Source organism: Rhineura floridana, chromosome 11, assembly GCF_030035675.1.
Source record: "Rhineura floridana isolate rRhiFlo1 chromosome 11, rRhiFlo1.hap2, whole genome shotgun sequence".
NCBI lineage: Eukaryota > Metazoa > Chordata > Lepidosauria > Squamata > Rhineuridae > Rhineura > Rhineura floridana.
This window is the reverse complement of record NC_084490.1, coordinates 5,361,587-5,388,154: the sequence shown is the minus strand read 5'-3', so window position 1 is coordinate 5,388,154 and position 26,568 is coordinate 5,361,587. Positions and strand designations below refer to the sequence as shown.

Sequence of the window (26,568 nt, the reverse complement as noted above, 5' to 3'; positions counted from 1 at the left end):
AGAATCAGAGTGCAGCCCCTCCTGCTTGCCTCTTCCATTTCCCTGGGAAGAAGTCAAAGCAGAAAGAGGTGAAGTATCACGATGCCAAGGTCCTAGATGGCGAACATAAGAAGAGCCTGCTGGATCAGGCCAGTGGCCCATCTAGTCCACCATCCTGTTCTCACAGTGGCCAACGAGGAGCCCATGGGAAACCCACAAGCAGGATCTGAGTGCAAGAGCACTCTCTCTACTTGTGATTGGAGGCCTTCACTACTCTTTGTGGGAGCAAATTTCATAGTTTAAATGTGTGCTGTGTGAAGAATATACGCTTCTTTGCTTTAAGCCCTGCCCACACATGGATGAAAAATTTCCCGCCTCCTATTTTGTTTCTTTAGCTTTTTTGGTTCCAGCAGAAACACATCTCAAAACGCCCTCCCCAAGTCATGAAGGCTAGAAACGTCTTTTAAAAATAGAGCGCTGAGATTCTCGGAAACCAAAATATTTATAATGCAAGTCCGTCTACACCACAAACCCCAAATGACGTTTTCATCAGTGCTGCTTCTATGTAGGCCATCCTCCACTAGTTTATTTGTACAGTCCATATTTTTTGGCTATGTGCAGATTCGTATTCATTTCCGTTTCAGGAAACGTGTCAGGGTTGGCCCTTATAGGGAGTTTGTGGGGAAAGTCTTAAAGCTCAGATTCTACCACAGGCTGAGACTGAACACAGGATCATTTGCCTGAGGCTGATTCTGTTTCCTGCCCTTACAAGTTGTATACACTAGGAATGGCAGAGCTGATGGTAGTGCAGGAACTTCTTACACAGAGCCAAAGGATAGCGGGGACTGTGTGATATGAGCAGGCAAAGGGATCCGAAGAGATAGTTAGGGCCTGGGGACTGAATTTCACCAACTAATCTGAACTAAGGCTCCATCTGCACTATACATTTATAGCACTATTATACCATTTTAATCCGTCATAGCTCCCTCCAAATAATCCTGGGAACTGTAGTTTCTTAAGGGTGCTGAGACTTAGGATACCCCTATTCCCCTCACAGAGCTACAGTTCCCAGAGTTCCCTAGGGAAGAGGGATTGATTACTAAACCATTCTGTTCAACCTCCCCACAAATGTTGTGCGAGCAAATTTATTTTATTTTATTTGTTAAATTTTTATACCGCCCCACTAGCATAGCTCTCTGGGCGGTGTACAACAGAAAGTATATACAATAAAATCACATAAATTGGTACAAAAACATATATATAAAAATCCACAAATCTAAAACCAATTTGAACATATTAAACTAAAATGCCTGAGCAAAGAGAAAGGTTTTAACTTGGCGCCGAAAAGATAGCAATGTCGGCGCCAAGCACACCTCAATGGGAAGACTATTCCACAATTCAGGAGCCACCACTGAGAAGGCCCTGGTTCTTGTAACCATCCTCCGAGCCTCTCTATGAGTCGGAACTCGGAGGAGGGCCTTCGATGTTGAACGTAGTGTACGGGCAGGTTCATATCGGGAGAGGTGTTCCAGGAGGTATTGTGGTCCCGCGCCGTATAAGGCTTTATAGGTTAAAACCAACACTTTGAATCTGGCCCGGAAACATATAGGTAGCCAGTGCAAGCGGGCCAGAACAGGTGTTATATGTTCGGACCGCCTGGTCCTCGTTATCAGCCTGGCCGCCACGTTTTGCACAAGCTGTAGTTTCCGAACCGTCTTCAAAGGCAGCCCTACGTAGAGCGCATTGCAGTAATCCAATCGAGAGGTTACCAGAGCATGGACAACTGAGGTGAGGTCCTCCCTGTCCAGATAGGGACGTAGCTGGGCTACCAACCGAAGTTGGTAGAACGCATTCCGTGCCACCGAGGCTACTTGAGCCTCGAGTGACAGGGAAGGATCTAAGAGTACTCCCAGACTACGAACCCGCTCCTTCAGGGGGAGTGTAACCCCATCCAGAACAGGGTGCATATCCACCATTTGATCAGAGAAATCACCCACCAACAGCATCTCAGTCTTGTCTGGATTTAGCCTCAGTTTATTAGCTCTCATCCAGTCCATTATCGCAGCCAGGCAACGGTTCAGCACATTGACAGCCTCACCTGAAGAAGATGAAAAGGAGAAATAGAGCTGCGTGTCATCAGCGTACTGGTGGCAGCGCACTCCAAAACTCCTGATGACCACACTCAGCGGCTTCATGTAGATGTTAAAAAGCATGGGGGACAGAACTGACCCCTGCGGGACTCCACATTGGAGAGCCCACGGTGTTGAGCAATGTTCCCCAAGCACTACCTTCTGGAGACGACCCGCCAGGTAGGAGCGGAACCACTGCCAAGCAGTGCCCCCAACTCCCAACTCCACGAGCCTCTCCAGAAGGATACCATGGTCGATGGTATCAAAAGCCGCTGAGAGATCAAGGAGAATCAACAGAGTTACACTCCCTCCGTCCCTCTCCCAACATAAGTCATCGTACAGGGCGACCAAGGCTGTCTCGGTGCTAAAACCGGGCCTAAAACCCGATTGAAATGGATCTAGATAATCGGTTTCATCCAATAGCGCCTGGAGCTGGGCAGCAACCACTCGTTCCAAGATCTTGCCCAGGAATGGAACATTTGCTACTGGTCTGTAGCTAGTAAGGTCTTCTGGGTCCAAGGAAGGTTTTTTCAGAAGTGGTCTCACTACTGCCTCTTTCAGACAGCTAGGAACCACTCCCTCTCGTAAAGAGGCGTTTATCACTTCCCTGGCCCAGCCAGCTGTTCCATCCCTGCTAGTTTTTATTAGCCAAGAGGGGCAAGGATCTAGTACCGAAGTGGTTGCATGCACCTGTCCAAGTACCTTGTCCACGTCCTTGAGCTGAGCCAACTGAAACTCATCCAATAAAACATGACAAGACTGTGCTCCGGACACCTCATTAGGATCAACTGCTGTAAACTGGGAGTCCAAGTCCCGGCGGATGCATAAGATCTTATTCTGGAAGTGCCCAGCAAATTCATTACATTGGGCTACCGATTGCACTATCATGTCCTCAGGGCCAGAATGAAGTAGCCCTCGGACAACTCTTAAAAGCTCCGCTGGGCGGCAAAGAGATGACTTAATAGTGGCAACAAAGTATTGTTTTTTCGCCACCCTCACCGCTCCTAAATACAGGTTAGTAGAGGCACTCACCAGTGCATAATTACATCCGTCAGGAGTTCGCCTCCACCTCCGCTCAAGCCGCCTCCTATCCTGTTTCATCGCTCTCAGCTCTGGAGTGTACCATGGAGCTGTATGAGCTCTACACAGGAGAGGGCACGCAGGAGCAATCGTGTCAACAGCCCGGGTCGTCTCCGTATTCCACAGTTCAACCAGGGCTTCAACAGGAGTGCCAGTCTTATCAGCCAGAAACTCCCCCAGAGCCCTTTGAAAACCTTCAGGATTCATTAGTCTCTGGGGGCGGACCAATTTAATAGGTCCCCCACCCTTGCGGAGGGGAAAAGCCGCTGTAAGTCTAAACTTCAACAAGCGGTGATCTGTCCATGACAAAGGGAGAGATGTAAAACTCCCCACATCCAGATCACCATCTCCATGTCCAGTAGCAAAAATAAGATCTAGAGTATGTCCCAGCACATGTGTTGGGCCACTAACATATTGGGACAGCCCCATGGTTGTCATGGAGGCCATGAAGTCCTGAGCCGCCCCAGATAAAGTAGCCTCGGCATGGATGTTGACATCCCCCAGTACCAATAGTCTGGGGGATCTCAGCAATACCTCCGAGACCACTTCCGTCAGCTCAGTTAGGGAAGTCATTGGGCAGCAAGGTGGGCGGTACACCAACAATATTCCCAGTCTGTCCCTTTGACCCATCACAAGGTACAGACACTCCAGACCAGTTGCTACATGGACATGGTGCTTGATGAGAGAGATGGAACTCCGATAGACCACAGCAACCCCACCTCCCCGACCCTCAGATCTACCATGATGCTGAACTGAATAACCCGGTGGGCAGAGCTGGAAAAGACTAGCCCCTCCCTGCTCACCCACCCAGGTCTCGGTAATGCATGCCAAATCAGGACGAAGGCTCAATAAACAGGTAATCTGGAAGCAACCTTAGTAAACTGATGACCCCTCCCCCACCGCGCCCCCAAAATGCTGATGAGCAGGATCACAGGAACAGGGATCTGCCTTTCTCTGAGTCAGACCAGTGGTCCATCTAGTGCTATATTGTTCTCACTGACTGGCACCAGCTCTGCAAGGTTTCAAACAGAATCTTTTTGTCAGCCCTACCTGGGAATGTCGGGGATTGAACCTGGCACCTTCTGCCTGCAAAGCAGCAGAGCTTGGAAAAGTTACTTTTTTGAACTACAGCTCCCATCAGCCCAATCCAGTGGCCATGGGAGTTATAGTTCAAAAAAGTAACTTTTCCAAGATCTGATGCCCTACCACTGAGCTACGGCCCTTCCCGTAGATCTCTGAATACCAGGCACTAATGTTGGATCCTCGGTCTCTTCCTTCCATGGGACTTTGAGGTCAAATGCAATGATCGCAGGGAAGGGCCCTGGCTCAGTGGTAGGACATCTGCTCTTCTTGTTGAAGGTCCCAGGTTCACACAGCTTTAAATGTTTAGTGCAGGTGGGGACAAAGTGAGGCCGGCTGTTGCTGAATTAGTGAAGTCAGATTGACTCCTTGAGCCTCTGAATACACGAAGACTGATGTCGGCCCACCGTAGCATTATCCCGGGATATCTCATTGTAGCGATCAGCTACTTTTGAAACTAGTCTGGCATATCTTTTGTTGAGTGCTGTCTGCTTTTATTTTATCTGTCTGAAGAAATAAAGAGTACCCCTCCTTTCCCCCATTTTTATGCTGACGACGACTGTTTTGAACCAAAGGCTCCCCAGCCTACGTCCAATATTCCACCCACTACACTGTCAGAGGCAGGATGCTTCCGGATACCAGCTGCTGGGAACCGCAGGAGGGGAGAGTGCTGTTATGCTCTGGTCCTGCTTGCCAGCTTCCCACGGGCACCTGGTTGTCCACAGTGAGAACAAGATGCTGGACTAGATGGGCCATTGGCCTGATCCAGCAGGACTCTTACGTTCTTCTGCACCGTGCTAGGTCTAGATGGGCCACAGGTATGTGAATCTGGCCTATGGAACATCATCTGAACAGATGCTACCGGTGGCGGGGGGGGAGGGGAAGAGTCCTTTTCAGCCTGAGGGCAGGGTGGGAGTGTCCTGAGGGCCCACCCAACAGAGAGGCTTGGAGCATGGGCCTCCGCAGGGCGAGTGGGGCAAGGGGGCAGTTGCCCCCCCCCATGGACCCTTATCCCCAGATTTCATTTAAAAACAGAGCATGTTTCTAGCATTTAGAGAACCTGTGACCGGAGGCAAAACATGCACTCTTCTCCACGTTTGTTTTGCGAAAAACTCGCCCGGCCCCACATTTCAGTTTTGTACATTTATTTGGTTATTCCCACCTCCCCTTGGAAAAGCCCTGCAGAAGCCTCTGGTTTCACATCTGGCCCACTGGCATGTGGTTCCCCACCCTTGCTGGCAGCATTGGATGATCTGGGCCACAGAGAATCGTATCTGCTCCTACCCGCATAGTCTCCTCCTTTCTTCTGTTCCTTGGTCACACTACAGTGTGATGGAATTTTGGAAACTGCTGTTAAGACGGATAGATGTCATAGTTAAGATAGCAAGTCCTGCCTGATGTAAGAAACAATGATTTTTTAAATGAATGTCCTGCTTTTCTTCCAACAGAGAACTCTAGAGTAGCTAACAGCATAGAAATAAAAGGAATCAGAATAATATCTAAACACCATAATGGTGTACTTAGTTTAACCCAGTAGCCAAACTGGTTTGGTCTTGGTCTCCCCCTCCAAATCAATCTTGTGAGTTTCAGAATAATTGGATTGCCTGCCTTTGGTTGAAAAAAATTTTCTTTCCATGGACCTTGTTTCTGGGTATGCTACACAAAAATGTTCTAGTATACTTCTGTATTGCATCAGAGGTTTTGAGATAGAACACAGAATGTCTGATTTGGCTTTTTTTTTTAATGAAAAGTTAATAATTGTGGGTTTGTTTACCCCAAACTTTATTTGGGTTTGTACCCATGGACCAGGGTTTTCGAGAGGTGGATATAGAGGGTACTGATGTAACAGACACACAGCCAGTAGGGCTCCCGGTCTCTGAGCTTTTATTTTTGTAAAGTAAGTCTCTAGCCTTTCTAAAAAGAAAGTTATGAAGCAAAATGTGCAGGTACACATCAAAGGGATTTCTGTGAACTGAGCCAGCTTGCCTGCTCCTGCCTTCAGTGTTTCTAGCCAATGAGTGGAGTCAGAACTGTGACTGATGAATAAGTAATTTAGACATCAAGCAATAGAAATCCCCAGGCTGCTAAAGAATTGCTGTTTTCCCCTCCCCTTTAGTGTACTTTCCTGCTTCCATTTCATCTTTCTAGTCCTTGAAATCTCCGGATTTTGCCCTTTCTAGTAACCAGGATGCATCTTTCCTGTGCTCAGTTAATCTAAATTGTTTACTACACAGTAAGTGTGGGTGGATGTTAAAGAATCCCTATCCCCTCAAATGGCAAATTCAAAATGTTAAAACTTTGCAGAGAGGCTTAGGCATGTCTCCTGCTTTGCAGGAGCTAAGACCAGGCTCATTAAACTTCACTGTATAAATAACTTAAAGTACACTAGTATACATGTCCATTCAGAAGTAAGTCTCTTTGTGTTTAATGGGGCTTACTCCCAGGTAAGTGGGTACAGGATGGCAGCCTCAGCTTTGGTTTAGGTCTGGCACTAAGGGAAGGCAAGGTTCTTGAGCCTTTAACAGCTGTGTGGCAGGCAGAAATTCATCAGGTTATCTTTTCCGGTATGGAAATATAATTACGGGGAAAGCTTCACCTGCTCACATTCTGTCTTGTCATTTTATTACACGTGTAGCCATTGATTTATTATTGGAACCTCCACCCTACCTGCAAAAGAGGGCACAAATTTTCATATGACACAAAACATATGCTAATCCATGTACTCTTTTGCAAGTGCATTGGAGGGCCCAATTCACAGTGTACCAGCCTGAGAAAATCCCTGTCTCTGGGGCTTACAATGCTATGCCCCTCTCTTCCCCAGCGGGCATATGGATTAGATCAGTTTCCCCAAGAGTGAAACAGAGCCAATCTAAAGCCCCTGGTTGTTTAGGAGATCCGTTCCACCCTGTTAACTTGCTTTCATTTGTACTGTGTAAATAATCCCAAGATCAAGGGATTTTTTTTAAAATTGCTGTCTTGGGTGCATGCGAGCTTTAAGGATGCAGGGAAAACAAGACCAGGGATGAGGAAAGAAAACAGGGGCATCTCTAAGTGAAGCCAGAAGAGCATATGGCCAGTTAAAACTGGTGCGTTTTAAAGGTCACCCGAACCACCTCACACAAGAAAAGCCAACCTTGGCCCAGACCAGTATCGTTCACACTTCTTTTATCTTCTTCCCCATTGCTTCCAAATATGCGTAGCTCAATTCATCCCCTCCCACCAAAAACGTTTGATTTTTTTCTCCAACCATCTTTAATATAATTTTTATTTCTTTTTATTTTTTATTGTTCCCCATCCCCCCCTTTAAATACACAACAGAAAGACATTTTTTCCCTTCCCCATTCTGGGGTGTAGAGTTGTAGGGAGAAGGGGGTGGTCTGAGGAAAACAGGGTGGTCCAGAGGGTGAGCCTCTGTATAAACCCATCCCTCTAACACCCCATATGTAGTTCGTTTGGTTATTTGTGTAGGGGGGGGGGTTGTATCCCTTTCTCTACCCCACAGGTTTCCACTTCTTAAAATTCTTGTCCATCTTTGTTAAGTGGGAGGGGGCTTAAAAAACACTTGGCGGGTGGAACAGGTGAGGGGGGGAATGAAAAGAACAGGAATAGGAACCCCAAAACAATTGACACAAAGCAGAAGAAAAACGTGAGGGGTTAACTTTTCTTCTTCATCATCATCAACTTATGTCTTTTAAAAAAAATTATTTCCAGTTTGCTTTTTATGATTCCTTTTTGTTGGTGGGTATTCTCTCTCTCACTGTTGGTTTTTTCTTTTTTGGTTATTGTATAGAAGTTTTTAAGAGCTTTGGATTCATAAAGAGGGTTTTTGAGTTTTTTTCTTTTTTTTGCAAGGACGTCGGCACACAAGCACGTGGCAAATGGCCGTGTGTGTTTAGACAGGAGGATCCTTCTGGGTTTTTTTTTTTCTCTTTTCTTTCTATCTTTCTTTCTTAAAGCCATCGGAGTAGGTTTTTGTGTCGTTTCCCGCGCGGAGACAGAAGTCACGTCTATCAGGAGGAAAAAGACAGCGAGGTTGTCGGTTTTATTTGGTTCCTCAGTGCAGGTAAAGACCCAACTGGGGACGAGGAGGAGAGGAGAGAGAGAGAAAATGGCGGGAAAGAAGAGAGAGGCGCCTTTCTTTCCCTGTTTGGTTGCTGTTCAAGTCGTTCAAAGCCATCGACAGTTCGGGAGTCTGTCCATCCGTCCGTCCGTGACGGTAATTATTATACACAATGGGCAGCACATGCTCTGGGAGGGGTGGAGGGTTTTGGAGGGGGGTTCAGTTTCTCGTCTTTGCCCCCCCTCCCTTTTGTTTCCTTGGGTTAATCATTTTCTTTCTTTCTGTCCACTCTTTTTGTTTGCTATTTTTTTTTTTTTGGCCTTTCTCAATTGGTAACACAGTAAAAGGGTGGAAGGTGAGTGTGAGAGTAGGAGCTTTAACAGGTTTGTGTGAATATAAGCAGAGAGAGAGGAGACTGGGTCCACAAGGGTGTATGATGGGTGTTGAGAGTGTGCCAGCAGCTGTCACAAATGTGGGTTTTTTTGGGGGGGAGGCAGTGTGGTTCTAGCACACACACAATACAGGTAAGGGGAGGGATTTGGGTCACGTGCGGCGATATGAGAGGCAACAGGGAGGAAATTGGGGAGCCTTCCGTTGACATGAGGAGAGACACTCTGGCAAAAGCCATTGAGGGAAGGGAGACCTTACCCCCACCCTGCAGAGGTGAGGTGCTCAATGTCCGAGGAACGTCTGAAGTCATTACCATAACAGGAATCATCTTGAGATGTTCCTCACAGAAAAAAGGGGGCGGAGGGAAAGGACATAAAGCCCTGAACGAAGACAGGTATGTGGGAAAAGAGAGAGCCTCTTGTGGCTCTCTCACGTGAGGTACCTGTGTATGCCACAGGAGATGGAAGACTCTGGAATACACAGGTATGTGTGAGGGAACGATGAGTCAACAAGTGAGGGGGAAGGGCATGGGTTTGGCATCGGTGTTGGATATGGGCATCTGTGGATGGCCCATTAAGATCCAATTATCTTTTCAGGGCAGGGAGAAGCAGGGACTGAGTGTTGGCTGGGATGTGGGAGGACCGACTTGTAGAGGAGCCATGGTGGCAAGGATCTGTGCATGGAGGCAACAGAGGACTGTGGCTGGGGGAGGAGTTGAAGGAAATCAACATCCTTTAGAGAGAGTGCAAGGCAGTTGTAAAGTGGGCAGGGTTCCTCAGTGGGCAGTCTGCACTTCTGTCCAACATCAGGTCAATTGGTCTTCCGTCAAGATGGATGGCTCAATACAAATCTTTCTTATATTGGGGGCAGGGTGGGGAGGCTGGGTAGTTGGATTCTGCTTGTACACATGTCCCAGTGGGCTGGGAAGGGTGTTGCCTTAGGGCAGTGGACGTCACTTTGGGAAAACGGCCATTTCTGGAGTTTACTGGTCACTTCTCCTTGCGGGCAATAAGAAAGGACAGAGGTTGGGCTTGGGGGTGGGTGGGCTGAGTGTTATGTGTAACAGCAGAGGGGGCACCCAAGCGTGTGTCCATCCCGCCACTGGCTGGTTGGTTAGTCATTCTCTCTCAATTGGTGGCAGTGTACCATCCGTCTCTATAAAGCTAGTAGTGTCGTAGAGGTAGCATTACTTTTTGGGTTGGAGTCCGAGTGAGGTAATTTGGATTCCTCTTTGGCAAACACCGATGCAGTTGCTGCGTTGGATCCGGCCTTGCGCCGGTGAGCACTGGAGCGCAGGTGGGACCCCAGTGCCTCACGCCCACTCACAAGCACCTCGCAGGCCAGGCAGTGGTAGGTGCACACAGGCACACGCAGCGGGGGTGGGGCCGCTGGGGGATGGCTCCCAAAGTAGCAGAAAGCAGCCTGGTGGGCGGCAGCGGCCCCTTCGCTCTCAAAGGCTGCCTTGCACTGGCGGCAAAGGTACTGGTGAGTCACGTCAACCGTAGAGATGCCAGGGGCCTCAGACACCTCGACGGGTGGCTCTGGCGTGGATGTTGGGAGCAGGGGACTGGGCAGCAGCCCCATAAGTGTCTGAGGTATGACGGGGTTCATGGGGAATAGACCCTTCTTCATGCCGTAAAGCTGCTGGAAGTAGGCCCCGGGCAGCTGTGCTCCAAATAGTGAAGGGGCTGCTGCTGTTGCTGCCGGCAACGGGAAGGGCAGGAACTGACCACCCAGCAAGGCCGGCACTGTGGCCTTCAACGTCTTGAGGTTTTTCACCATGGCAGTGGACGACAAGGAGGGTTCCTGGGCTGAGCCTGACGTGGGGTCTGCCTGACTGTCGCTCGGGGCGGTATCTGGAGCAGGTGCCGGCTCTGCGGAGGGGCCAAGCTGGGCTGGTTCCGGCGTGTGGCGCTGAGGTAAGGGGGCCCCCGGCTGGGTGGAGGCCAAAGGGGTGCTCAGAACCCCCACAGAGGAAGAGGAAGGGCCTGTTGGGAGGGGGAAAGAAAAGAGGTGTGAGTCATAGAATCACAGAATAGTAGAGTTGGAAGGATCCTATAAGGCCATCCAGTCTAACCCCCTGCTCAATGCAGGAATCCAAATCAAAGCATTCCCGACAGATGGCTGTCCAGCTGCCTCTTGAATGCCTCCAGTGTCGGAGAGCCCACTACCTCTCTAGGTCATTGGTTCCATTGTCGTATGGCTCTAACAGTTAGGAAGTTTTCCATCGTCCTTCTCTTGTTTTCTCAATGTCTCCCTTCCCGACAGCCTCGGTTCATTCTTTCCATTAAAGTTCTAGGGCCAGCGCCTTCACAGGGTGACAGATAAGCCCCACTCCTCCAGCTGCTAAGATACACGCCCTCTCATTCTGGCAAAAGATTCCACCTGCAGCTCTCATAAGCAACTGATGGAGACACAGGGGCACAGAGTACGATACTCCGCTGCTGTTTCCACCTTAACCATCTCCCCCTACTCCAGTGCGCACAGTAGAAATCTTGGGGACGGAAAGGGCAAAGGAGTGGATATGGCAATGGGGAAGATAATAAAACCAGGAGGGGAGAGGAGAATGGTTGGGCTAGAACCAGAAAGCCAATGGGAATTACAGAATAAAAATAATGCCTGGGCAGCCATCTTGAGAACATCAATGCAAAATGGCAGAAAGGGTGAATCGTGGGGAGGAGGAGGAGGGTTAAGGTAACATGCAGAGATCTGGAGATGCTTGTGGAGAGAAGCTGAGGAGGCAAGGATGGAAACCTCCCATAGGGGAAGGAGCATTATAAGAGTTAACTGGGAAGCCATAACATGGTTTAATAATGAGGCCCCATCCCCAGCCTTAGCCGTAACATACCTTACCTTTTTTACCTCTCACTCACCTGGCGCAAAGGGGGCCATGCTCCCAAGGGAAGATGGCACAGTTGTTGGAGGCATAGAGGCACCCAGTCTGGTTGGGGATGGCATCCCTTTGTCTGGCACAAGCTCATAGCACTTGCTCTCGTTCTTGAGCTGGGCCTTGATGGCCTCCTTGAGTCGGGCTAGGTGGCCACGGGAGAAGAGGTGTCCGCGGCAGGACACGTAAAAATCATACTTGACTTCACAGTAGGGACACTCGGACTGAGCTGGAGTGCCAAGAAGGCCCTCCTCACTGCCGCTCGCAGCCTTAGCCTTTTTCTCCTTGGCCCTGGCATTCTGAAACCACACCTGAATCACTCGTTTGGGCAGCCCTATCTCCTCGCCCAGCACCTCACACTCCTGCATGGTGGGAGTTCGGTAGGCCTCGTAACAAACCTTCATGATCTTAAGCTGGAGGCTGGACATCTGCGTGCGATATCGGCGCTGGCCCAGAGAGTCATGCATGCCTCCCAGCCCGCCATCCATCCCTCGACTCTGCCGGCTGCCGGAGAAATCCAGATCAGCCAGCGAAGACGACGATGAGGATGACGAGTCGCTCAGCTCCCCTCCCGACAGGCTCCGGTCTTCGTTCTCCTTCGGCACCTCTTCTTCAGCCGCTTCTTCCTGCGTTTGTGGATCAGCAAGAACTTCTGGCTTAGCCGTAGGTAGCTGTAAGCTCACTGCAGGGAGGCTGGGGGTGAACGCAGCACCATAGTGGACGGGTGGATCTCGTGGTGGAGGGTTGAACTTTGGGAAGGCGGAAGGGAGCATGGGTGAGGGCTTACTGGTTGGGTTGGTGGTGCTGGTGTTACACCGGAACTGGCCCTTTCTCTCACGGGCTCTTGTGTTCTGGAACCACACTTGGACAACCCTCTTTTTGAGCCCAACTTCTTCAGAGATACAGTCGAGCATCTTCCGTGTCGGATTGGAGTCCTGCATGTACCAGCGATACAGAATCTCCAGCTGCTCTGGCAAAATGGTGGTGCGCAGGCGCTTGTCCCGCGGGGGCTCACTGTCCCCGCCTACCACACTGGCACACTCACTCCCAGTGGGAGACAAGCTCCCATCCTCATGCTTCCGTTTCTGTGCACGGGAGGAGTCCAGGTGGGCAGCACGCTCACCAAACGCCAGCGGGGCCAACTCCAAGGGAGGCTGGGGGGCAGCAGGGGCTGGTGGAGGAGCAGTTGCTGGGATGTGGCTGACACGGTGGATATTGAGGAGGTCAACGGTTGAGAATTTGGCTGTGCACTGGTCACAGGGATGGGTGTTTGAGCTTTCTGGCGGGGCTGCTGTTCGCTCTTCCTCCAGAGGTTTGTCTCCAGCACCATCAATCTTCACTTCTCCATCAGTCCCTGAAGGCTCCTGCTGCTGTTGCTCCTGCTGCTCCTCCTCTTCCTCCTCCTGTTCCTCTTCCTCAGGGGCGTCATTCTCTTCCTCAATACCATCTCCATCCCCATCCTCTGGCTGGTCATTGTAACACTTCTTAAGGTGGCGCACGAGTTCAAAGATGCAGCGAAAAGATGTCTGGCATTTCTTGCAGGAGGGCTGCGCTACGGCGCCTCCACTGCCCACGCTGGTTTCACTTCCTCCACACTTCCGAGCCTTCTGGCGGGCATTTTGGAACCAGACCACAATGACTCTATTAGGCAAGCCCAAGAGCACTGAGAGCCGCTCGACCTCGCCATCTTTGGGGTATGCGCTGGACTCAAAAAAGGACTGCAGAGCTTGAGATTGGAACTCAGTGAATTTGGTGCGGGAGAAGCGTCGGGTTGAGGGAAACCCCCCACGGGAGGGATCGAGAACCCCAGATACACTGCCACCTTCCTCATCCTCCCCCCGAAACCACAGAGGTTTCAAGCATTCAGGAGACACGTGAGGAGTCTCGCTTTCCGGTGGTGGTACCACCACAGGCATAGGTTGCATTAAAAAAGGAGGGCAGAGGGGGGGGATCTCTAGAGGCAGGGAGGCTGGCGTAACGGTGACTGTGGTCGTCTCTGTGGCGACAACGGCGGTTGTGGTGGCAGCGGAGGCAGTGGTAGTCTCAATCGGGAGTGCCGGTGGCGGTGGATACATGCTGTCATAGCTCTTTCGGAACTGAGCAGCATAGCGATTGAGTGCCTCAAAAGGCAGGAACCGCCGGTGCACATGCTCCTCATGCGTTTTCAGGATGAGCATGTTGGAAAACTGCTTCCTGCAGGTGCCGCACAGCAGCTTGCCTGCTGGGGGGCGTGGGGGGATGGCTGGAGCAGCTGCTGCAGGCTGCTTGCCCTCATTGTACTGGATCACCAGCTCAAATCCAAAGTTCTCTAGAAGGGCTTTGGCTGCTGTGCGAGATGCTTCATTCCCTGGCTGGCTCCCCTCGGCCTCCTCTGCTTCAGCCTCTTCGGTAGGCTCCGGTTTGGAGCTGCCGGCTGCTGCCGGTGCCTGTTCTTCCTTGGCTGGCAGAGGTGGCAGCAGCACAGGTGCTGTGGTTGGGAGGGCCAGCGCTGGGGCTGCTAAAGCCAGCTTGGGGGCCACCTTGAGATCATGTAAATAAAAGGGCAGCAGTAGCTGCTGCTGTTGCTGCTGCAGTTTCAGAAGGGACTCTGGCACCAATGGGAAGGGCGGCAGCAGCGGCGGAGTAAATATGGGCGTGGGGAAGCGCTGTAGTTCTGCAGAGGGTGCCAAAAATGGGAGAGCCGGCACCTGCACACAGCCTGTCTCCAGGAGCTTGGGGGCATCCGTTTCCAGCGGCGTTTCACTTGGGGGCTCCGATTCGGCGGACGCCAGCTCCACTTTGCCGGCGGCTTCCATCTTAGCCACGCGGGAACGGGTCTGGTGCAGAACAGAGCGCATGTGGATCTCCAACGTGGAGCTCTGGTTGTACGAGACGCGGCAGGTGGTACACTTGTAGGGCTTATCCGAGGATGGCTGGAGAACCCCTGGCATGCCTGGCTCACTCCGAGATGGCACTGAAGGGTCAGATGAGGCTTTCTTCATCTTGTGCAGGTGGGAGACAGAGTTGTAGTGCACCAGGAGGATGTTCTTCTGTGTGAAAGACTCCTTGCATACCGTGCATTTATATGGACGGGCTGGGTCCAGGAACTTATCTAAGGCAAAATTGGTTGCCTTGCGATAGGACAGAGGGTGGCGGGGATCTTGGTTGGGTAGGGCAAGTGGCGAGGCCTCATGGAACTCAGTCAATATGTGTGAGGGCAGCAGCTGTTCCTCAGGTGAGGCATTTGGACGAGGAGATTCTTCATCTTCAAACTCCGGAGGAGCAACTGGAGGAGGAGTTGAAGAGGCAGGGGGTGGCTTTTCTGGAGGGTCAGGAGGTTGAGCTGGGGAGATGGCAGGTGGAAGAGGAGGAGGCGGCAGAGGAGGAGGAGTTGTTTCAGGGCAAAGCGCAGGAGCTGGAGGAGTTTTCTCCCCTGTAGATGGTGCTGGAGGAGGAGAGATGGGGGCAGGGAAGGATTGTTACATATCTTCAGTTGTTTCCCCAGCCTAAAATACTATTTGTCTTTTCTTAGCCAGTGCTGGTAGATATGTTTGGTAGAGGGTTTGTCCAAAGATGGCTGGGAATCCCCAGTGGCACCTGCTGAGAGCAGATGTGTTTCCTACCAAAGTGCAGAATTTGCTATTTGTGTGTGTGTGTGTGGGGGGCAATTCTGAGTCTCTTTAACCCTGAGTTCCACTTTGACACTTCCTGTCTTGCAATACAATCCTAAATTACCTGAAGCCCAGATTGGCATTAACACACTAAAACACTTGTCTGTCAATGTAGAACTGTGTAAATTAGTTGAATGAATTCTGGGGGTAGGCAGAGCTGTGTAGGATAAGGACAGTCTTGGCCCTTAGGAGGGCTAAATATCTGGGACATTGAGAGTTTATGCTCCCTGTGAGAGAGGGTTGCAAGAGTGACTTGTGCTATTATGCTTTACCTCTGACAATCCACCATTGGCTTATACTTGTACTGCTTAAATTCTTGTCATTTATGGCATCCTTGGAATCCTTTTTGAGTTTCCTAGGAAGCACGTTTCTAGTCCACATGACTCCAGAAAGAGAAGCTTGATAATAAGCATCACAAAGATGCTCCATACCAGAGCTATCGATTAGCCCTGCCAGCCGCTGCCTCTTCCCGCTCATTTTTTTTGGTGGTGGTGCAAGGACTGCTGGGGGGGGGGAGTTGGTGCCAAGCGGACAACTTAGTTGTCATGAAATAAACTGACAGCCAGCAGGACAGGTCAGAGCACAGTAGCAATTCCTGGCATCTTGATCCTATCCTTGCTACTATCCTCCACAGCCCACACTACTTACCTGCAAGGGGGCTTTCGGGTTCATTCCTAGCCCCTTGTTCTGAGCTGGGTGTCCCACCTGGCTTTGGTGGGTCAGGAGGGAGGTTGAGGCCAGGAACAACTTTGGTGAGAAAGGTCATTTCCACAGTCGTGGCCTGGAGATTGACCAGAAAGAAAAAGATAAAGCAGAATTACAGGAGCCAAAGGGATGGCAGGTGGCAGCGCAGTTATGGGTGATACTTTACAGCAGGGATGGGGAACACCTGTGGCCCTCCAGATGTTATTGGACTCCAACTCCCATCAGCCCCCAGCCAGCATGGCCAATGGTCAGGGCTGAGGGGAGATGTAGTTCAGCAACATACATGGAGCCACAGGTTCCCCACACCTGATTTGTAAAGCATTTAGTTTTACAAAATGTGGCTGTGGCCATTTCATGGACAGGGGAAATTGAGGCTAAAGCCCACCAGTCAGTGGAACCACAAACATCCCCCTGCCAAAAATCAGACTACCCCACATCTCCCCCCCACCCCTTTTGTCAAGCATCCCTTTAACAGTAGCACAATAGGCACAGACAGACTCAACAGGTCAGGTTTTCCTCATCATTTTAGCTCCATGGAAGGAAAAGTGTCACCTGCTGAATTATGCTTGCTGTGCAGTCTGTGAGAGCCGCAGGAGCCCAGCCAAAAATGGGGGGGGAATGATCTGATTCCAACATTAAGTGGGGGAGAACAGGGCAGAGGGGAAGGCCCCCATTGATCAGACACTCACCACCAGCAAGAGCTTCTCCACGCATTCGGGCACCACATTGTGAATGTGGCTGAGGTGGAAGTGGAGATTGGTACGGCCCACCAGCTGCTCCTGGCAGAGCGGGCACCGGAACTTGGGCTGCACGGCATGCTGGGTGATTGTGTGAGCCCGCACAGCTTCTGCTGATTGGTCAACGTAGTTGCAATAGGGGCAGCAGAAGACCTGCTTTGCAGGAAAAGGCAGGGACGGTGGGAGGGTGCACGAGTGAGAAAAGAACGAGTATTAGATCAAGGAAGTAGGCACAGATGATCCACCACCCTGTCCCCTGGCCTGAGGAAAGGGGATTTACGTGTGTGTGTGTGTGTGTGTGTTTATTGCAGAGCTTGGAAAAGTTACTTTTTTGAAGTACAACTCCCATCAGCCCAATCCAGTGGCAGTGCTGGCAGGGGCTGATGGGAGTTGTAGTTAAAAAAAAAAGTAACTTTTCCAAGCTCTGGTTTATTGACCGTTCCAACGGAGGGAGAGGTGCTGGTTGGGCGAATAGAACAAACGAAAGTTTTTAAAATGAGGGAAGTCACAAAGGACCATTTAAAAACAAAGTAGAGATGACATGTACGGGCTTCTTGCTCCCACCTGCTCATCTGTGCCACAGTCAGCAGGGGAACCGCTCCCCAACTCTTCCCCCTCCCCCATATCACTTTGTCACTTCCTTCTTTTCCTTGGAAGGAAAATGAGCTAGCACCCCAAGTGGCCAACAGGAGAAATGCTCTTTAAAGGGCCAATGATGATAAAGGAAGATGGAGAGGGAGATGTTTTGTCAGGATTTTGTCTAAAGAAAGGGTTCCCAAATTGTGGTCCATAGACGACCACTGGTCCTTCATTCAGGTGGGCTTCGGTGTGTCTGCATGAACCGTTCATATTAATTTTTAATTGTATTTTATTGCTTTTATTTGTTTCTATACGTACTGTATTTTATGGTATTACAATTTGAATTCTATGGAATGCAATATCAGAAATAAAAGAAGCAATAACAATTAAAAGCATCTCGCACAGGGCCTTACAATTGCTATGACAGGCAGAAAAATCATTCGGTGGTCTGCCAAGACCATCTGCAATTTTCAAGTGGTCTGTGGGGGGAAAAAGTTTGTGAGCCACTGGTCTGAAGGACAGATGAGTATCTACAAAAGGTGGAGGTCAAAGGTTGAGCCCAGTGATAAGGAACAGTTCTGTGTCTTTCCTAGACCTCTGGCTCCAAGCCAGGTTTGAACTCGGTGCACTCAGTGTAGACAGCTGCGAAATGGGCATAAAAAAAACCTCCAGGCTACTTTGCCAGTATAAGGATTCATCTGACAAAAAAATGTGTTGCCTTTTCAGGGTTTTTATTTTAGAAATAACCGGTCTTTCTGGGCTAAACCAGGGTGGAGTCAGAACAGGCAGATAATTTTTCAGACCCCTATCACTTTAGTTACCCGACAATTAACAGTTCTAATGGTAAATACCAAGGGGTGGTAATATGCTCAGTAATGTGGTTAACTCGCTATTCACTGCTGGTCATGCCCAATTTGTATCCCCTGGGTGGATCTCATCCTCCCAACCCCGCCAGGCAGAAATGCTTCATTTCTGCGTTAATTCACCCATTTGAACACCTACCAGGAACAATAACAAAAAAAAAACCCCAGTTCATCTGCCGAGGGAAGTTTTATTGGATGCTTATTTCAAGTGCTTCGCCGCACATGAAATATGTGGAGTGAATGGGTGAGTGGACCACCTTAAAACTTCTATATGATTCCTCAACACCTCCCTCCATCAAAGCTCCCAATAGGCTCCACTCACTGTGATGTCGCCCACACCTCCAGCTTTCGTTTCGGTCTCATCAGAACCTGCACAGGGAGTGGGTTTGGGGGGAGGGGAGAAGGATTTGTTGTGTTTTCATGCAAACACTTCCAAAACGTTACTACGGGCAGCTGAACGTTCCAAGTGGCTGTGTGGCCTGACTGAGGGAGCAGTTGTGTAACCCAAACCTCCAGGTATAATGAGAGAGGAGGCTTTTTGGGGGAGGGGTGTCCCAGAGCAGGAGCACTGTGACAAGGACCTCCCCCCCACCCTGCAGTAGGGAAGAGTTAACCAGGCGTTGGCCCTACACCCAGTTCAACAACCTTCCTCCCCTGAAAACAATGGCTTGGCCACCCCACCCAGCCTTGGCCAACAGCCGCAAGGAGAAATAATCACTAGGGTCCACCTGCATGTGCCCTGATATTCCTTTTGCAGTAAATATGTGCACCCTTGCAAAATCTGTTTGGGCTCTGCGTGACACACAAAACTGGAGGGTGTGTGTGTTCCAGGTCCTCCCAAATCTCTGAGAAGTTCCCCCTTGGGTGGGATGGACCTCTCTCACCCAGCCACAGGGTTTTCTCCAGAGGTTCAGCCTTTCAACACAATGTTTTGTTCTTGGCGGCGGATGGCGTAGAGGGAAGCAAAAGAGGTAAACACATTGGGGGGGCTGGACGGCTCTGGATGGGAGGAGCCTTTTACCTATGCAAGAGAGAGGAGTGGGGGTGGTGGCTAATAACAGAACCATACAGCAAAGAAGTGACCTCAAGGAGAAGTAACATCACGGGCAGGGCTGGATTATCCGTTAGGCTTAGTAGGCTGAAGCCTAGGGGCCTGGAGCTCTTGGGGGCCCGTGCATAAGCTAAAAAAAATGATCGCGGGACAAGAGCTTCCAAACTGCCCGCCATCCCCCCACTTCACTTTCCTTTTTCTCCGCTGTTTTTTGCGGTTTGCCATCAACCAAGATGGCGGCAGAGGCTTCAGCCCCTTAGGGAAACCTCGGCTGCCATCTTGACTGATGGCAAACCTATGTGCGCAGTGCACGCAGCCGCAAAAAAAGCAGAAAGGTAGGGAGAAGGGCCTCCCAATCACCAATCAGCCTAGGGGCCCTCCTCAACTTAATCCGGCCCTGACTTAGGGGGTGTGGCTTGCATGAGAAGTTACTCACCAGGAGTCTGGGCTTTTTTCTGTGTTTCTTTTGCAGGAGATGAGGCCCCTGGCACAGTTTCTTTGCCTAGAAATGGGGAAAGAACCATACATGGGAGAGGGGCGGCAGGGGGGGGACAGACAGGAAGAAGAGTGGGTGGGCTTAAGTTAGAGATGACTGAACTTGTGGCCTTCCAGATGTTGCCGGGCTTCAACTCCTATGAGTCCCAGTCAGCATGGTGAACCATCAGAGACGATGGGAGCTGGTGTCCAGCAACAACTGGAGGGCCACTGGTTCTCCACCCGGGTCCTAGGTATAACCATTGCCATTCATTCCTCCTTGATCACCTCTCTTCTAGAGGGCCCTCCTTCACCCCCACCCCCTGTGGATAGTCTAATATTGCTCTTATTCAGAAGTTTGGAAGGTGGGGAAAAAAGTGAGATCAGAGAGAAGGGGGGTAGGGAAGGGGGGGGGAAAGGAAGAGAGGAGGGAATTCCGCCTCCGACATTGCGAGAGTTGGAATGACGCACGATCCAGGACTTTATCCTCGTCAGAGACTAATTAAACTCTCAACCCAAGTGGGATCGTTAATATCGAACGGGCTTGCCTCCCCGCCCGGTAGCAGCAACCTCACTGCCATTGGCAACTCAATTAACACTATTCAATACACCCGCCAAGATGTTAAGACCTCCATTTTTCACTACACAGGGTGTTCACCCTCCCCCCAGCACACAGACGAGCACCTTTGCTATCGTGCCATTCTAACCACCTGAAGTCTCTGCCCCAACCCTCCTTCCCCGTCCTCCCCATGTTACCCTCAAGCCATGGTCCACCCAAATTCTTTCCTCATCCTTTGCCAGCCCTCCACTTAGCTGGGCCTCTGCGCCGCCACTGCCCCTGCCTCCACACCTCTTGGCCATAGCTCTGCCTTCAGTCAGAGGTCATCCCCTACCCACCACCCAAACAGCCTTCTCCCATTTTTTTTTTTTAAATCTTATAAAGCTGGTCCTTGTTGACTTCCACATCCAGGTTAGGGACACTTGCAGGGTCAACAATGTTTTGAATGATAAATGGAAGCTGGGAACGGGGCCAACTGGCATCACTTGGACAGGGTCCCCCAGGGCACAGGACAGGAGGGGGCAAGGGCAGCTACTAGCTGAAGGAGGAGAAGGCAGGGAAGGAGATAGATAGATCTCTCCTTCCTGCTCCTTTCTTCCCTTTACTCACTCTTCTACTCTCTCCCCCCACTCCCCCCCAGCTGCGGTCCCCTACATCTCTCTCTCTCATTTCTCTCCTTCATTCTTCCTGCGGGTTGCTAGGCAACCACCCCAGTATCTGTCATAATCCATTATGAAGCGGGGGGGGGGAGAGAGGTTGGCGGTGGAAGGAGGAGGAGGAGGATGGAACATCCAGCTGCTTTGCGCTTCAGTATCCACAGACACAGACATGCATTAAACACAGCAAAGGGGAAGCTGTAGTGGTGGGGAGGGGGGACCCAGTAATGACAGAGGAGCAGAAGGGTATTTGGTACCTGCCCTTCACTTCCCCCTGCCCCGCACCCACCCAAGACTCCCACAAACTAGCCACTTTCTAAAATCGTGCTAAGATTACGGATTTGCACTTAATTCCCCCCCCTCCTCAATCCTTAAAATGCAGCGCCTCCTGATCCTCCCCACTCGCCCTTACAGGCATGTGCCATCCTTTCAGCACAAGCCTTACAGCCTGCCATCTTCTGTGTTTTTGCAATCCTGAAGCAATTCTCGCTGCCACCACAGGCAGAGCACCCACAATGGCTAACCTGCAGGGCCGTTATCAGCGGAATTTGCCGGAGCAAAGCAGACATATCTCTCGAGACCTGGAGTTCCTTCCCCGTTCTGGAGTAGCTGGAGGCGCCACTGGCCATGGGTGTCACGGTGCTGGGGGGAACGGAGGTGCTGGATCATTGCCAGACGGTTCAGAGCATCCACATTACACAGGAGACAGCGGAACTGGGAAGGTTCGGGGCCTGATGGTGCCGCCAATGTGGCCTCCATTTCCAAGAGGAACTGGTGGGAGGCATAAAGAATTAACAGATAGCAAGAAGGAAGCAAGACTAAGGGATCTGCTCCACTACCATCCGACCTTCCAGGTCCCACCTGAAAATCAGACCCCACCTGCCCCTTCTCCCACCCCCCCACTCCCATTCCTCCTTCCCTCATGTTATTTAGGAAGCACCATGCTCATGTCCCTCTAAAGTCCCTCCCATTTCTGGGCTCCACCCCTTTTCCATTTGCCTCCACCCATATCCTTTTGCGACCATCCTGAAAAGATGTTGTGCTTTACCCCTTTTTTGGGCATTTGCTCTTCCTGTCATCCTTAAGCCCCACCCACTTCCCTGAGGTACACCTCCCCAGTTTGGCACCTTGTAACCTTGCAGCGCCTCCTGGTGGCCAGTCCCTGCCACATGCAGCCGCATTTTCTCCTTGCTATTGGTCTCATATTCACAGAGGTTGCAGTGCAGGTGAAGGGGCGGGCCAAGGGGAAGCTCCGCCCCCATGTGGGCTCCAATGACACCCCCTTCGCGCAGGTGGGCTGCCAGCTGGTATTTCAAGGCATGTTTGTCCGTCTTGAGGTGAAGCTGGAAGTTGGCCTTCAGCTGGGTGCCATAAGCACAGAGTCTGCACCGGTGCAAGTCACCAGACACCTCCTTCCACTCAGCCTCAGGCAAGGAGCGCGGGGCTGATGCGTGCCTCAGGAGCGCCTCGAGGCTGTCCGTGCTGAAAACTTGGCACACCAGGCAGCCAAACAACCTCTGGGGAGTCACCAGGTCTGACGCAGAAGAGGGTAGCAAAGGGGATGGTGGCGATGGCTCCGGAGAGAGTGACGCAGGGGCTGCAGGAAGAAGAAAATGAGTGAGGGGGAAGACAAAATGACTACATAGGGGCAAATGAGGGCTACTTCAAAACAAAACAGGTGAGCAAGACAGAGAGAAAGCAAAGGAGAGAAGGAAGTTAGCTCAAAGATTTGGGGGGGGACTTAGACAGGGAAACCAAGATCTTAAAAAGATACGCACAGTGCAATGTGTGAACAGGCATGAAGCAGGAAAAGCGGCAAGGGAATGAGGGAACAGAGGAGCAAAGCTTAGAAAGGGCACATGAAAGGTTGTGTATATCAGGAAGGAAAACGCACATATAAAATTGTAGCAGAGGCCATGAGAGAAAGAGAGCAAAAAAAAAGGCCTGTTCATTGTCAATTGAAGATTCACATCCAACCTTTAAATCCTGTCTGGACTGAAGTAGTGGTGGCATTACAAGAATCAGGGTGTGTGTGTGACAGAGAGATGAGTGGGGGAAAGGCCATCGCCTCTTACCTGACCCCAAGGCAGCCATCTTCCTACCAGTAGTGTTGAGGTGTGGGAAGCCTCCGTTGAGTAAGAGCTGGGTTTGGTCCATGGGCTTGTCCCCCCGTAGGGCCGAGCTTCCCCCAGAGTGAGTATGGTGGGGATGGGAGTGATGGGAATGGCCAAGGGCCTGCGTCCCATAGAACTGGAAGAGCTCTGGCTGCGCCTTGCCTCCTGGCGAGACTTGGCCTTGCCCCAGCAGTCCGGGCAGTGCCAAAGGCAGCCCTTGATGGAGCAAGAGCATGTTCTGCATGTGCTTCTCTGATGTCATGTGGATCCGCAGGTTGCGGGAGATGTTGGTCTCATAGCTGCAGACTTTGCACTGCCAGGAGGATTTGCCTTTCGACTCCTTCTCCTCAGGGGAGGATGGGGTCGGCGCTGCCGGAGGGGCCGCTGAGGGGGGCCCGCCTCCTCCTGTGGCCTGGTAGCCCTGCAAGTTGGCCAAGTGCTTGTCAGATTGCATGTGGATGCTGAGGTTGCCCTTGGTAGTGGTGGAATAGTTACAGGCCTCGCAGCGGTACGGCTTGTAGCCGCAGTTGTAGCTCTCGCCTCTGGCCAAGCGAGGGTGAGGTCCCCCCGTGCTACAGTAAGCACAGTGGCTGTTGTTTTCAGGGTGCTTCTCCTTCATATGCACATCTAAGGTTTGCTGGTATTTATAATGCCAGTTGCACTTTGGACATTTAAGAGTCTTGCAGGAGTTGCGCGAATGAAGCAAGGACATGTGGCCGGATAGAGTCAACCCAGAGTAGGCCATGGCTGTAAAATCTTCCCCAAAGGCAAGGGAATGCCCTCCGTTGTGACTGCTGTTGCTTATCCCATTGTTGACCTCAAACCCAATGTTACCAATATCGCTGGCCATCCCAACGTTACCAGCAGTATGTGTCGACTCAGCAGCACCGACGTCATGGGTCAACCCAACCCTACCAACATCCAAGTTGTTAGCTAGGCTGTCGTTTTGAACCTTGGTGGCCAACCCAGAGCTGTTGATTCCGCCAGCTAATTCAAGGGGAGCAACACCATGAGCCAATTCTGTATTGACACCTTGGTTGGCCAACCCAACAGCTTCGTTGGCCAACTCCACGTCAACGACTTCCTTGGGCGACCCAATGTGAACTGTGGCATCGTCGCTGTTGGCATTCTTCAGCGGGGACTCTGAGAGTGGGGTGTGAACACCCGTGGGTGGGCTTTGGCCGAGTGAGCTTTGGTCTGGGAGAAGCCTCCCCTCCTCTTTCTTGTTTTCAGCCACCACTGCTGATGCTGCCTCCTCCTCCTCCTTTTCTTCTTCTGGTTTGTCCTCCATGCCCCCCTTTGCCCAGTGTGTGCCACCGACCCTTGAATCTTTGGCATCTGATGGCTCACATTGTCTTTCTGGGCTCCCCTCCTCCTCCACTGTTACATTCACCCATCTGCTACACATTCTGGCATTGAGGTCTGCCTCGGTGGTGGGATTATTTGGTTCTAGGAAGCCAAGTGTGGTACCCTGGAACACGGCAGAAACCCCTCTGGAGAGGGTCTGGCATTCGTCAGTGCTCAGCTGCACCCCATGGGCCACATGGGCATGAGTGGCCAAGGAATGGCCCTGGCAGAAAGAGAGGTGGCATATTAGGCAAAGCCAGATGGGTGACTCCAGGAGCTCCTCTTCTTGGCCAAGGTTGGCTTCCCCTTTGAGGTTTTCCTCATCCTCCACGAGGGCGGTGGGGGCATCTTTGGGTTTGGTGGGAGCGTTTTTGGCAGATGTGGTTCGAGTGGGGGCCCTGGCCAGTCGGTAACTGTAGAAGGCGCCATGAGGGGTCCACTCGCCTGGCGTTGAGGTATTCTGGGACATTTGGTCAGTAGACATAAAGCCTTGGTTAGGGCCTCCACCGCGCTGGACGTGGAGGATGGACACCTGGGAAGCTGTGGTGCTTGGGGAGCCCTTTGGTAAGAGAACATAGCCACCACTGAGAAGGTAGGCCGAGCCCTCGGCAGAGAAGAAGAGCTGGGCCTTGCGTCCACCATCCTCTTCCTCCTCTCTGTAGTCTTCTGGTTCTTGCTTCTGCCCATCTCCAGGAGGTGTTGCTTGGGGAAAAAGTGAGGGGTTTGGTGTCACCAGGCCGCAGTCTGCTTGGAGTAGCGGTGCAGATAAGATGGCTGCTGGGAGCTTCGCAGAGCCGAGTGCTGCTTGGGGACTAGAGCAGGGCCTCATGGTTTCCTGGGGAGAGGGGGAGTTGGAGGAGGAAGGGTCCAAGAGGGGGGGTTCTTTGGTGGCTGGAGAGGCAGGAGAGTCCTGAGCGGGCCAAACCACGGCCCTGTCATCCTGCCTGTCGGCCGGGGGGACAGCAGCGGAGGGACAAGAGGAGGAGGAGGAGGCAGAGTTAGAGGGGGCGTCCATGGCGGTACGGGCGCGAGGAGCACGGAGGGGTCATCTCAGCACGGGAGCCGAGACCCTGGAGGAGAAAACAGGAAAAAAGACAACCATGTGTGAATCTTTTCTGTTGTCTCTTTCCTAAAGAAGAAACAGATAACCTCCCTTTGTGTCAGCCATTCCCAAACTTGGTCGTCCTCCAGCTGTTGTGGACTATAATTCCCATCATGGCCGTGCTAGTTAGGGCTGATGGGATTTAGTCCAAAACAGCTGGGGGGCACCAGGCTGGGGGAGGCTGCTCTATGTAACTGTACTCGGGGCAATATATCCAGATGGGCAGAGGGATCGGCAGACATCAAATGACTTTCCCTCCGGGGAAGCGTCCACACATACTGTTCTCCAGCTGATGACTTTAACATCAAGGGATGCCTTGTATGTATGAAGGAGGTGCTGCAGATCAAACTCTATGGGAGGGACCGTAGCTCAGTAGTAGGGCACCTGCTTTGCATGCAGGAGGTGTCAGGTTCAATCCCCGGCACCTCCAGCCAAAAAGCGTCAGATAACAGAGGACAGGAACTATTCCTGCTTGGAGACCTGCTGGTAGACAGAATAGGCACATACAAGGTTGTATGGCCAGATATAAGGCACCTTCCTCTGCTCCTGAATCAGGGAGAAAGTGCAGGCTTTATACACTGAATGTGCCAGGTTCACATCACCTCAAGGAACGGCAGACTTCCCTATGGAAAATGCAGCTGCTCTGTCAATCAGTAATACCTGTTCTCCACACGACACTTAGCTCATCCCGAATTCATAAAAGTGCATCTGAGCATGTGCAAAATGCCTTTTCTTCACTGCTGAGAAACCAAAACTAATTCCCCAGATATCTGGGAAGGGGGGGGTTCAAGAAAAACTTAAATTAAGTACCTGAATAGACAAATCCACCTATCTCTAAGTCTCCCCAGGCCAGACTCCAATTGAGTACAGCAGCAACCATAATACCGGGCCGAGAGCCTGGCAGGAAGATTGAAGATCAATACTGCTACTAGCCTGCGCCTGACATTCCACTTGAACTACAATCTTATCCCAAGTCTATCCACAGGACACTTAACTTGAATGCATTTTCTGTGCCTTCCTCCATCGCACATCATCGCTGTCATTATTTCAAATTTAAAACCCACCCTTCCTCCCCAAAAGGATCCCAGGGCAGGTCACAACAATAAAATTGCATAAAGACAATTAA

At 51.3% G+C, this 26,568-nt stretch overlaps 1 protein-coding gene across 6 annotated transcripts in view; it reads right to left on the bottom strand.

Annotated features, from left to right (window-relative positions):
* Positions 1–6,886: 6,886 nt before the first annotated feature.
* ZFHX2 (zinc finger homeobox 2) overlaps positions 6,887–26,568 on the bottom strand; it is a 31,522-nt gene continuing 11,840 nt past the window's right edge. For 4 of the 6 annotated variants that reach the window (XM_061588378.1, XM_061588375.1, XM_061588376.1 and 1 more), the window contains 9 exons: positions 22,955–25,410; positions 22,007–22,476; positions 21,404–21,650; positions 19,627–19,692; positions 18,462–18,508; positions 16,650–16,853; positions 15,904–16,036; positions 11,592–15,029; positions 6,887–10,706 (listed from right to left, as the gene is read on the bottom strand). In XM_061588378.1, coding sequence (XP_061444362.1) covers positions 9,874–10,706; positions 11,592–15,029; positions 15,904–16,036; positions 16,650–16,853; positions 18,462–18,508; positions 19,627–19,692; positions 21,404–21,650; positions 22,007–22,476; positions 22,955–25,355 — 7,839 coding nt within the window. In that variant the 5' untranslated portion in view covers positions 25,356–25,410 and the 3' untranslated portion in view covers positions 6,887–9,873. Of the gene's footprint in view, positions 10,707–11,571; positions 15,030–15,903; positions 16,037–16,649; positions 16,854–18,461; positions 18,509–19,626; positions 19,693–21,403; positions 21,651–22,006; positions 22,477–22,954; positions 25,411–26,568 lie in introns of all 6 variants that reach the window. The other 2 variants (XM_061588379.1, XM_061588380.1) reach the window with 2 other exon arrangements.